General features: G+C 45.6%; 1 protein-coding gene across 6 annotated transcripts in view; it reads left to right on the plus strand.

Annotated features, from left to right (window-relative positions):
• AKAP7 (A-kinase anchoring protein 7) overlaps positions 1–12,372 on the plus strand; it is a 129,718-nt gene that overhangs the window by 87,022 nt on the left and 30,324 nt on the right. For 3 of the 6 annotated variants that reach the window (XR_008662523.1, XM_055310501.1, XM_055310504.1), the window contains exon 8: positions 6,303–6,371. The exons of the other annotated variants lie outside the window; for them this stretch is intronic. Coding sequence is in view for 2 of the 3 variants with exons in the window: in XM_055310501.1 (XP_055166476.1) it covers positions 6,303–6,371 (69 nt within the window). In the remaining variant the exon portion in view is untranslated. The remainder of the gene's footprint in view (positions 1–6,302; positions 6,372–12,372) is intronic. 6 annotated transcript variants of the gene reach the window in all.

The raw sequence follows: 12,372 nt of genomic DNA on the forward strand, positions 1-12,372 counted from the left end.
CAGCCACAGTTTGTTCACAGCAGAGGCCTGTGAGAAAAGAAAACGCGGAAAGGTCATAGCTTTAAAAATTTTTTTTTTAATTTTTATTTATTTATGATAGTCACACAGAAGGAGAGAGAGAGAGAGAGAGAGAAAGAGAGAGAGAGAGAGGCAGAAGCAGGCTCCATGCACCGGGAGCTCGACGTGGGATTCGATCCCGGGTCTCCAGGATCGCGCCCTGGGCCAAAGGCAGGCGCCAAACCGCTGCGCCACCCAGGGATCCCAAGGTCATAGCTTTAAAGTCACGAACCTGGTATCGTATCAGGTATTTTTCTCATTCGGGTCAACTTTTTAAAAAATCTTCTAGTTATGGTACATCTCTCTATGTGACTGAAAGGAGTCTGTTAATCTCCTAATTAATGTTCTCATCCCATTAATGTTCTCAGGGGTTACTCATGAGTGGGATGAGCTGCTATTTCCCCTGGAAGGTGCCTGCTTGCAGGGGCCATTCTGGGGTCTCTGCGCTCCAGACAGGCCTCCCCACGGCGCGCAGGCCACAGAGCTAGGCCCCCGCTCCAGTAAGGGTTCTGCCTTAGAGGACGATTATATTACTCTTGCCCTACTAATAAAGGAATTTGGTGACCAAACATGAGAAAGCAAGACATTTAAACATATTATTGTTGAGCTTGGTTAAATAGCTTCTTTTCTGCATATTCTGAAATTGTAGTAAGTTGCCTCATAAGGCGTATACCTGATACCACATGCAAATTGTGTTTAATACTAAGACCTCTGGGGTGAGATGCTCAGGCTTTGTGCAGCTGAACAAATGGAGTTCAAATCCCATTGTCCTATAGTGTCTGAGAGGTTTTGGTTTAGTTACTTTTCTGAGCTCAACTGTTTCCAGCTGTAAAAAGGGGATAGAAATGCCACCTACATCACAGAACTGTGGTAAGGATGAAACGAACGTGTAAATGTAAAGGAGTGAGCAAGGGCCTGGCGTATAGTAAGTGCCCAGTAAACCTTAGCATTTATTCTTGTTCAGCTACTTGATTGTTTTTGTGAGAGAGGGAAGGGCGGGGAGGGGCTCAGATCCTCTGCTGTTCAGGTGGGTTACACCCTGTTGTATTCCCAAACAATTGGGAAAATGATGACTACTTTTTAGGTCGTTCTGTAGGGTAGCTCTTCAAATTTGAGGAGGGACATGTGATGGCAGGGGCAGTGGGGAATCTTTTTTTTTTTTTAACCACTATTCTCAACCTATCTATGGTTTGTTTCTCAAACTAACAAAAATGCAGACCTAGGAATGTCTCTATTATTTTGAGTTGAAAATTTTGGGTGTATGGAGACTCTTATGAAATCTGTAGAAGAGAAATTACATTTAATTGTGTATTTAGTGAATCATCTTCATCAAAAAAAGAAGTTTGCAATGTGAAGACCATTCCTGGAAATCCTGGGCTGAGAGTAGCTATAACCTACAGCATGAAACTATATAGCCTTCCAGAACAGAGAAGAACCTTAGTGCTGGGAACCAGACTCCTGTCCTCGAGGAGTGGTTAAATGATATGCTAATTATTTGCACAGTTAAAAGCCAGTTTAAAAATTCCTGTCTTGAATTTTTCAGTTGTTTTCTAATCTCGTGTTATGGTTGATTCACTGTTAATGCTTATGAAACATAGATCTGACATTATATATATGTATCTGTCATATATATATGACATTATATTATATAAATATACCATATATATACCTTTTCTCCTTATATTGTAGAATATCCTGAGGTTTACTTTTATTTTTATTCTTAATTACATGTTGTCAGAAGTAGTGCCAATAGGAATTAATTAATAGGGGCACCCTGGGGCTCAGCGGTTGAGTGCTGCCTTCAGCCCAGGGCTGACCCTGGGATCACAGGATGCAGTCCCCCATCCGGCTCCCCGCAGGGAGCCTGCTTCTCCCTCTGCCTGGGTCTCTGCCTCTCTCTGTGTCATGAATAAATAGATAACATCTTTAAGAAAAAAAGAATTAGTTAATACAGTGAAGTTGCTGTCGGGGTTCAGGACAGAGTGTTGGCCCCTGGGGGCTGCATTCAGGTAGGGGCCTTCTTGCTCCGAGGGCAGCTCCGGGGCAGGAAACTGGAACCCGAGGAGGAGGAGGAGGAGGAGGAGGAGGAGGAGGAGAAGGAGGAGGAGGAGGAGAAGGAGGAGGAGAGATTGGTGGCCAAGCTGAAGGGACCAGGTGCACGCAGGTGCAGGTGCGGACAGGTTCTCAACCCGCGCTCTGGCCTTGCCTTGCTCCCAGACTGTCTGCCTTGGAACGACTTAAACACTTGATCCTGAGCTCCCTGGCCTGGAGGTCCACAGGGAGGCCCCCACACTCAGGCCAGGATTTCCCAGCAGCGGTTGGTACCCCACGGGTCTAGGACTCAAACCTCTGGCTTCCTATTTCTCTTTTTGGAAGATTTTATTTATTCGCCCGACCGCGGAGCCCCCCCGGGCCTCTGTCTTGCTGCTTCCAAAGGTCTTGGGCCTTGGGCCGCAGCAGGGTGGTGGTGGGTGGGTGGTGGGTGAGGGGGGGTGGTCAGGCCTGCAGGGCTTCGCGTTTTGTTCAATGACGATGCTTCACTAGGAATAGTTCTTCCCTTGGTGCAGAGTAAGGAAACCCGGTCCCTCGGGTCCCTTCCCCTGGGTCCTTCCTCTCCCGCCCCCCGGGTCCCTCTCTCCCCTCCCCTCCCCCCCGCCCCCCCAGGTCGGTGCTCGGGTCGGGCAGTGGCCGGGGTCGCCGCGCCCCGAAGGTGCGGACCCGGGAGCCCTCCGGGCCCGGCCGCGGCCCCTGCTCTTTCCCGCCCGGGCTTCCAGATCGGGGCTATTCTCCGGGCCCCGGATCCGCGACCCCGCACTCGGCGGCGGGGGCTGCGGGCTCGGCGGGCGGCGGGCGGCGCGGGCCCGGGGGGCGGGGCTCTGAGTCCGAGGAGGGCGCAGGTGCGGGGCTGGGCCCGAGAGGCCGAGGGGCGGAGGGCTCTGGGGCGAGGCCGCTCCCCCCCTTCCCGGCCGACGCGGGGCCCCGCCCCCCCCGCGACCCCGGGCAAGGCCGGACGTGCCCGAACCCTGAGCTTGGGGGCCGCGGGCTGCGCGGGAGGCAGAGCCGCGGTCCTGGGGGGCGTCCTGGGGGTTTGAGAGGTCCTGGGGGACCCGGGGAGGTCCTGGGGGCCCTGCGGGGTCCTGGGGAGGCCGGGGCGGCCCTGCGGGAACCGGAGCACGTGGTCCCTTCTGCCCCAGGCGGTCCCCCAGCGGCTGCAGGTGCGGGAGGCGGAGCCTTTCTGCTCCCACCCGGAGCTGCCCCCTCCCCTCCTTTCCGTCCTCCCCTCTCCCCTCCCCTCCTCTCCCCTCCCCTCTCCCCTCCTCCCCTCTCCCTCCCCTCCCGTCCTCCCCCCAGCCGGGAGCCTCTCCCTCTCCTCCTGCCCTCCTCTCCCTCCAACCCGCTCCCCTCCTGCCCTCCTCTCCCTCCTTCCTCCCTGCCCTCCTCTCCCTCCTCCCCCTCCCCTCCTCCCCTCTCCCTCCTCTCCCATCCTCCCCCCAGCCGAGAGCCTCCCCCTCCCCTCTCCCCTCCTCTCCTCTCTCTTCCCCTCCTTCTCCTCCTCCCCTCTCCCCTCCTCCCCCCTCCCCACCCCTCCCGTCCCTCCCCCCAGCCGGGAGCCTCCCCCTCGCCTCCTCCCCTCCTCTCCCTCCTCCCCTCTCCCGGCCCCTCCCTCCTCCCCTCCCCCTCCGCGCTGGCTCCTCCCGCCCGGGGCTGCTCCTGGGCTGCAGGAGGCCGCGGGGCGCAGAGCAGCGGCGGCGGGCGAGCTGCGGCGGGTCCCTGGGGTACCCGGGAGTCGAGCCCCGCGCGGGGGACAGCGCCGGGGCCATGGGCCAGCTCTGCTGCTTCCCTTTCTCACGAGATGAGGAAAAGATCAGTAAGTGTGCTTGCAGCGGGCATTCGTGCTTGTCTCCCAGCCCCAGTTTGGGTTTTCTTCCCCGGGAAGGGTAACAGAATAGTGGGCTGCGATTCCTCCTGTGCTCGGCTTAAAAGGGTTTGTAGGTATGTAGTTAATTCACGGGTTTGCAGAGCGCAGGAAGCCAGTGCATGGGCTGCGGTAAAAATACAAAATCCTGAAAACTCATTCTTGATTTTCGCCCTTTGCTAAAATCCTACAGCTCAATTCTCATCACACGGTCTAGAGCCAGAGTTTAGTTGGACTTTCTCTAAATCCCTGCATGCAGTTTGGTATGTTGTGTAAGCCGGGCTTCGTTTTTCTTATCGGGAATGGGGATGTTTTCAGAGCAGTGCTTGGATAACTGCACACTGAGAAGTAAAGCTGGCTCTAAACTGATGAATATTACACATTTGCAGGTAGTTTCACGTGTCCTGTGCTTTGTTCTCCGTGGAGGGGATTCAGGTGTAACTGTAAGACGTCTCCAAACAAGTGATGCCGCTTTGCTTCCCAGCAAAAGCCTGATGCATATTTTAAAGCTAAGGCCAGGCAGAGTCAACATCTGCTTATGGTTTGGAAAGCAGAACTTAAACTGATGACACTTGCATTAAATTTTTTTTCCTCTCTGAATTACGTGTATTCACGCACATCTCGGCTTTGTTAGACACAGTGCTGGCGTTTTAACTAGTGAGCCGAATAGAATTTGCCTTATACCGGGGTTGCCCCCAAATGCTCAATCTTTAGTTCCTTTTCCATAAAATGTTTGTAGTCCATAGTTAACCATATTTGCAGCCATATTTCTGTCACATCGGGGCTTTATTTAAGTAAATTCGAATAGGTCTGTAGACTCTCACGATATCTGGTTCAGACCCTGAAAGGTCCACATCTGGCTTATAATTCCTGCTGCTGGTTCTTTAGGAAACTCGCCAGGGACAGGTTTTTAAAAAATTGATACACATTCTATACCTGTTCGCTTGGCAAATATGCCCGTTTTTATAAGAAATCTTCTGGGAGTGCTTTGGAATAAATGTTGGGAGACGTTAGACCATTTGATTATTAACAAGAGCCGATAACTGTTCTCTGAATTTTACTTGTGAAAATGCTAGTGTACAATACATGACGGTCCTGATCTTAAAACCTGAGATGAATTTACAGCAGAATTGTTCATTTTTTTTTACACTGAGCATCAGCAGTAGTTCGGCAGCCCGAAACTTTTCAGGTATCTGTCAGGATGACTTATTTGTGGTGCCTGAGGGTTTTGGTCGATGGAGTCATTGGTCGAACATCTATACCCGGGGGGAACCGTGCTGCGGACGGTTGTAGGGGTAGTGAAGCCCTCTCTCTCCTCTGTTACTGGCGCCGCTTCCTATTCCCCTGCTCCAGGCATCCCCTTGCAACACCTGCTCTCCTCCTGTTCCGTCTGTTTCTTTCCTTCCCCACTCCTAAGCAGCCTTCTCGGTGCTAACAGAGGTCAAGTTTCGCCTCATTGAGGAATTTGCACTTTCTCTGTCTTTTTCATCTGGGGTTGTAGGGTACAAAATCTCGTGGTTTATGCACAGTGCTTCTTAATACTGGTTGATAGGGAGTGGTATATGCTGCCTTTTGGGGTTGCTTCCTCAAGTTCCAAAATTTTAAAAAGACGTGAAGGCAGGGCACTGTGTTTGAAGGAAAGTTCTAGTTCAGAAGTGCAAATTAACGGTTGGAATCCTCAGTGCTTTTGCACCCCTTTCTTCTCATCCACCCCCACCGGCTGCTGACCTTCCCCTGTCCCCTCCCCATTCTTGTGTTTGTCTTTGATTTTGACATTCCTTCGCTGTTTTGCTCCTCTCGATCTGCTCCACACCCTCATCATACATCCCATCAGCTGCTTTCTGATGCTCTGTAATTTCTCTGCTACCGGAGGGTCTCAGGGAAGCTTCTCTGCCAGGCCCCGACTGCTGTGCTGCTGGTAACACGTGTCTAACAGTACTTACAAAGGGGGCTTGAGAATAAAGTGGCAGAGAAGTCATTAGCCATAAATTAGCTCTAACTCTAGGTAGCCAGTCCGTACGTTGTGTTGGTAACGTGTAAAAGAATCCGTAGCAGACATTTGTGAGGGCCCAGCATGTTTCTGATCCATGCTGGATGCTACAGTACCTCCTGGGTCTCATCACTGTGTCCCCACCTAGGAGCCTGGTTAGTCTGCTCGGAGCCACATGCTCAGCGGGGAGTACGAGAGGCAGAGCACAAACATGCACATGCCTACACCCTGCAATTCTGCTGTAAAGGATGACGGCTCCTCAGGGCAGCTCAGATTACAGAGAATTAAATGAGGTTTTGATGAAAGTTTAAATTTGTGGATGTCGTTCTCAAAACACAGGTGAGTTGGAAAGCCCGTCCTCTACGGTCCTGCAGAGGTACACAGAGAATAGACCCAGCTGGCCAAGCGGTAAGAGTCAAGTGACCCCTTCTCCCCTCCCACGGCTGCTCTATCCTGCTTTTACCCTTGGTGGTGGTGGTAGATGGAAAGTGTTGCCATTTAATTCATCTGTTAGTGTTACTCTTTTAATCTATCAATAGCAAACAAGAGGATTGTTTAATCAACTAGTTGTGCCAGAGGCCCAGGTTTGTGTGAAAAGTTACCCGCATGTGTAGCTAGAAGTCTTGGTAATGGGGTGAAGAGCCAAATATAGTAGAACCCATCTTGGTTTATTCTTAAGTTAATGCAGCACAAAGCAGTTGCACCCATTTTGTTTAAATCCCAACAGTTTAAGGTTTTCAAGCATGGGATGAGAAGCCACTGGTAGGGATGTTGAAAGGGTGAGCGGAACAGCTGATGAATGGAGACACTGGCGCCTCGGTTACTTTCTTGCCCTAATCTTCTGTGATACCGAAAATAAAACAGTATGTATTTCAACAAGGCACATATTTTAATTTTACAAGTCTGTGTCTTTTTATTAAAGTATAAGTTACATACAATATTATATAAATTTCGTGTGTACAACACATGATTCAACATCTGTGTACTTCAGGAACTGATAACAGAATAAGTGTAGTGACCATTTGTTGCCCAAGTTAATGCAGTGGTATCAGCTGGATTCCCCGTGCTGTAGGCTACGTTTCCTTGACTTATTTCATAGGTGGACTTTGGTGTCTGCCTCTTGGTGCCCTTCACCCGTTTTACTTCCCCATCCTCTCCTCTCTAGCAACCACTAGTCTGTTCTCTGTGTCTATGAGTCTGGGCTTTGTTTTGTTGGTTGGTTTTAGCTTCCACAAATAAGTGAAATCCTGCAGTATTTACCTTTCTCTGTCTGGCTTACCTTATTTGGCATAATACCGTCAAGGCCTGTCCATGTTGTTGCAAATGGTAATTTTCACTCTTTTTGGTGGCTGGATAGTATTGTGTGTGTGTGTGTGTGTGTGTGTGTGTGTGTGTGTGAGAGAGAGAGAGAGAGATACACCTTCTTTATCCATTCATCTATCAACAGGTTGTTTCCAAATCTTGGCTATTGTGAAGAAGGCCGCAGTGAACATGTATCTTATCAAATTAGCGTTTCTGTGTGTTTTGATATACACCCAGAAGTGGAATTGCTGGATCGCATGGTAATTCTATTCTTAATTTTTTGAGGGATTTTCACACTGTTTCCCACAGTGGCTCCACCAACTTCATTCCCACCAACAGCGCATGAGGGTGCCTTTTTCTCCACATCCTCACCAACACTTCTTATTTCTTGTCTTTTTTGATAATAACCATTTTGGCAGGTGTGAGGCGATATCTCACTGCCGTTCTGATTTGCATTCCCCTGATGATTACTGATGTGGAGCATCTTCTGAGTGCTTATCAGACATCTGTCTTCTTTGGAAAAATATCTATTCAGGTCCTCTGCCCATTTTTTAAATCAGATTTTGTTGTGTTTTGTTTTTGAGTTATATGAGTTCCCTATATATTTCGGTTATTAACCCCTATAGGATATATAATTGGTAAATATCTTCTCCCATTCGATAGGTTGCCTTTTGTGTTGATGGTTTACTTGACTATGTAGAAGCTTTTGTTTTGTTTTGTTTAGAGGCTTTTTACATTTGGTGTACTCTCATTTGTTTATTTTTGGTTTTGTTGTCCTTGCCTTTGGATTCAGACCCAGAACCACATCACTAACATTATTGTCAAGGAGCTTACCAGCTATATTTTCTTCGAGGAGTTTTATGGCTTTAGGTCTCACGTTCAAATCTAATCCATTTTGAGTTAATTTTTGTGTATTGTGTAAGATAGTGGTTCAGTTCTGTTCTTTTGCATGTGGCTGCCCAGTTTCTCAACACCAACGATGATACTCGCCTTTCTGCGTTGTATCCTCTTGCCTCCTTTGTCATAAGCTAATTGACCATGTATGCATGGGTTTATTTCCATTCTGTTCTATTAATCTGTGTGTCTGCTTTTATGGCAATATCATATAGTTTTGATTACTCTAGCTTTGTACTGTAGTTTGAAATCAGGGAGTGTGATACCTGTAACTTTGTTCTTTTTCCCCAAGATTGTTTTGGCTATTTGGTCTTTTGTGGTTCCATACAGTTATTAAAATGATTTGTTCTAGTTTGTGAAAAATGCCATTGGAATTTTGATAAGGATTGCATTGAATCTGTAAATTACGTTGGATAGTATGGACATTTTAACAATAATAATTCTTCCAATCTATGAGTGTGAAATATCTTAACATTTATTTATTTCATTTTCAGTTTTTTTCATCAACATTGTATAGTTTAGTTTATAGTCACCTTCTTGGTTAAGTTTATTTTTAGGTATCTTTTGATGGAATTATGAGATTTTTTCTTCTTGATTTCTCTTTCTCATAGCTTGTTACTAGTGTATGGAAATGCAACAGATTTTTGTATTTTAATTTTGTTACTGTAACTTTATTGAATTCATTTATTACTTTTAACAGTTTTGGGTGGAATTTTTAGGGTTTTCTCAATATGATATTGCACCATCTGTTAAACAGTGACAGTTTTACTCCTTTCTTACCAAATTGGGTACCATTGATTTCTTCTTTATGTCTTGTCTGATTGCTGTGGTTAGGACTTCTAATACTATGTTGAATGAAAGTGGGGAGAGTTGGCATCCTAGTCTTGTTTCTGGTCTTAAAAGCTGTGGGCTTGTCATATATAGCCTTCATTATGTTGAGGTATATTTCCTTTATCCCCTTTTTCTTGAGTTTTTATCATAAATGGATGTTGAATTTTGTCAAATGCTTTTTCTGCATCTGTTGAGGTCATCATATGATTTTTATCTTTCGCTTCATTAATGTTACATTATTTGATGTTGAACCATCCTTGCATCCCTGAAATAAATCTTACTTAATGTTGGCATATGATCTTTTTAATGGATTGTTGAATTCAGTTTGTTAATACTTGATTGTAGATTTTTGCCTTTATATTCATCAGGAATATTGGCCTATAACTTTTTGCTTTTATGGTGTCTTTGGCTTTAGTTTCAGGGTTGCTGGCCTCACAAAATGAGTTTGTAAGCACTTCTTTCTCCTCAACTCTTTGGAAGGATTTGAGAAGGATAGGTATTAAATCTTCTTTGAATGTTTTGTCAAGTTCACCAGTGAAGCCATCCAGCCCTGGACTTTTGTTTGTTGAGAGGTTATAAGTAGGTGTTTTTACAGTATACACATATTTTATTTTACATATGAGATATTTTTCAATATAGTCTTTTTGTTTACATGAGGTACCAGGATCGTATTTGTTTCATAAATATGAGCCAAATCTCAAGATAGTTTGTTTCTGATGATTTGCAATTGGATGCCATAACATTAATATGAAAATTGAGATAAGCAGTGTTTCATGTCCAGTGAATACTTGTATCTTTGAACCTTAATTACCACAGTGGATATTGTTCAGCTATACTCAGGGAAGTCTATGTTTAGATTTTCTAATTCTCTGGAGGTCTTCCTAGAAGTCCTATAGCCTTATCCTTTGCTCTTTTCATTTGTACTTAGATACACCAACTTTGAGGTCCTCTTTCATATGTGTGTGCTAGCTCATCACAGATTTAAAGCACTGCCTATGAAGGGCCCAAGCTATGTACCTCTCTTCATAGCTCCAGAGGCTGCCTTAGTGTTTTCCAGAGGAGGTGTGGTCTAAATGTTTGTTAGTGAGGAGAATGATACGCATTTCCTGTTACAAGTAGGAGAGAACTTGGGTGTACATAGTCTGGCAGAGGACAGAATTTGGAATGACTCTGGCTGATGCTGTCACCTGTCAAGAACTTTGGTAACTGAGTGTATCAGAGAAGCCTTTTAATGTGTTCTCATGTAGATGCTATAGCATGCGCCCCAAGAAATGTGTGATAGGGAACCTCCCATCAGCCGACAACACCCGTCCTCCTTCCTTGCCTGCACAAATGGTTTTATACACAGGGACGCAGCGTAACTCCAGTCCTGCTGCTGCCTATTGACAACGTCTGGCCTGTCCCTTGGCATGAAGTTTTGACTATGGAAAGAGCACAGGACTGGGAGTAAGGAGACGTGGGCGAGAAACTCAGCTCTGCTACTGACATCCTGATACTGGGGAAGTTCTTAACCTCTCTGGGCCTCACTTCCTCATATTGAAGAAGTAGGGGTTGAACTATCATGACCTTGAAAGTTTTTTCTCTCCAGTTGTCCCTTGGAACTAAGAGTCTAGGAAATAAATATTATAGGTAGAATGTAGTTCTTCCTCTTTCCATCTCTTCCTCCCTCCTTTCCCTCTTTTTCATCCACCCCCACCGCCTCTTCTTTTTAATTTGTTGAATGCAAATTAAAATTTCATTTGCAAAATTGCTTATGAAGAGAAACTGTTAGAGAATAAATGCTTCCTAACTGTCCCAGTTCAGAGGGGAAGTGGCTGAAAGCCAGTGGTTAGGAGGCGTTCTCAGGAAGTCGTCCAGAGGTGCTGTGGGGCGGGAGGCTGGCTGGCAGGAGGCTGGGACCCATTATCTGCTGCCCCCTTTCTTTCTTTCTTTCTTTCTTTCTATTTATTTATTTATTTATTTATTTATTTATTTATTTATTTATTTTTAAATAATAAATTTATTTTTTATTGGTGTTCAGTTTGCCAATATACAGAATAACAGAATAACACCCAGTGCTCATCCCGTCAAGTGCCCCCCTCAGTGCCCGTCACCCATTCACCCCCACCCCCACCCGCCCTCCTCCCCTTCCACCACCCCTAGTTCGTTTCCCAGAGTTAGGAGTCTTTATGTTCTGTCTCCCGTTCTGATATTTCCTGCCCCCTTTCTGAAGCAGTGAAGCACCGTGAAGCCAGTGGTGCTCTATGTAACCTGAGACTACATTTTGTATGAAATTCCTGTGGGTAATATTGTGGTAGCACCAGTAATGTGTGATATAAAGCATTTAACCATAGTCACTAAAGATTAAATTTTTCCCCCTTTACTAAATAATGTATACCCAAGAGGTTTATGTTTCTAAAATTAAGTATGGAAACATTAGTGCAAATTCTCACAGTTACTATTCCTGTCTTAATTCCCTGATTCTCTTTGCTAATTCATAGTCTATATAGTAACTGTATTTCTTTTTGTTGCTGTTCTCAGGCCTTTTTACAGTTTTCCTGGGTTATATGATCAAATGCTGAGTAATTTTCATTGGGAGTACAAAGGTTACAGAATTTTTCCCAGCCTCTTTGCAGTCTACTGGCTGCTGTGAGCTCTACCCAGATGTTCTGTCGAGCAGTGTGATGTGTGTGACCTGTCTCATATCTCTTTCCTGGGGAAGGGCCATGTGAAAAGGAGTGGAAGATCTGATGGACATAAAGGTCTTGGCTAATAGAAGAAAGCCTCATGTATTACCCCTTCCTGGGGCATTTGCATTTTAATAAGGCTCATTATCCCAAGTGCTCTTGGGAAGTATTTATAGTGAAAAAAATAAAATAAGCTAAGCAGCAGTAATTACTTAGTCCAAAATAATCTCTAGTGGAGGAATTTTGGGCAACTAGTAAAACTCTCTCAGGGCATCTGATAAATCACTTTCTATGCGTAATTGCCTTCTTTTTAATTAAATTGGCCTTGTTTGATCTGTAGGTCTTTGAGATTTTATCCATAAATTTCCGATATCCACAGTAAAGAAACTCAAAAGAGGCCCTAAAACTCTCAGTGCTGAAACAAGGGATTTTGAAGACAGGTAGACTCAACTTATATTTTTGGTTCTATTATTTGTTATGTAACTTCTCTAAACCTCTGTACTTTCATCTTAAATATCTACATATTATGAGAATCAAATAAGCCAATGTCTATAAAATGCCTGACACTGTCGTTGGCGTAGAGTAGACCCAGTAAATATCATTTCTCTGTGCCAGTGAGAGTGTACTGTATAATTGTAGTCATTTTAGAAGTCCGCTTGGCAGAACCATGGTTTTATTTCTCCTCATGCCCAGAAGGAAAACAAAAGAACTTATAA

Source organism: Nyctereutes procyonoides, unplaced genomic scaffold (genome assembly GCF_905146905.1).
Source record: "Nyctereutes procyonoides isolate TBG_1078 unplaced genomic scaffold, NYPRO_anot_genome, whole genome shotgun sequence".
NCBI classification, from domain to species: domain Eukaryota; kingdom Metazoa; phylum Chordata; class Mammalia; order Carnivora; family Canidae; genus Nyctereutes; species Nyctereutes procyonoides.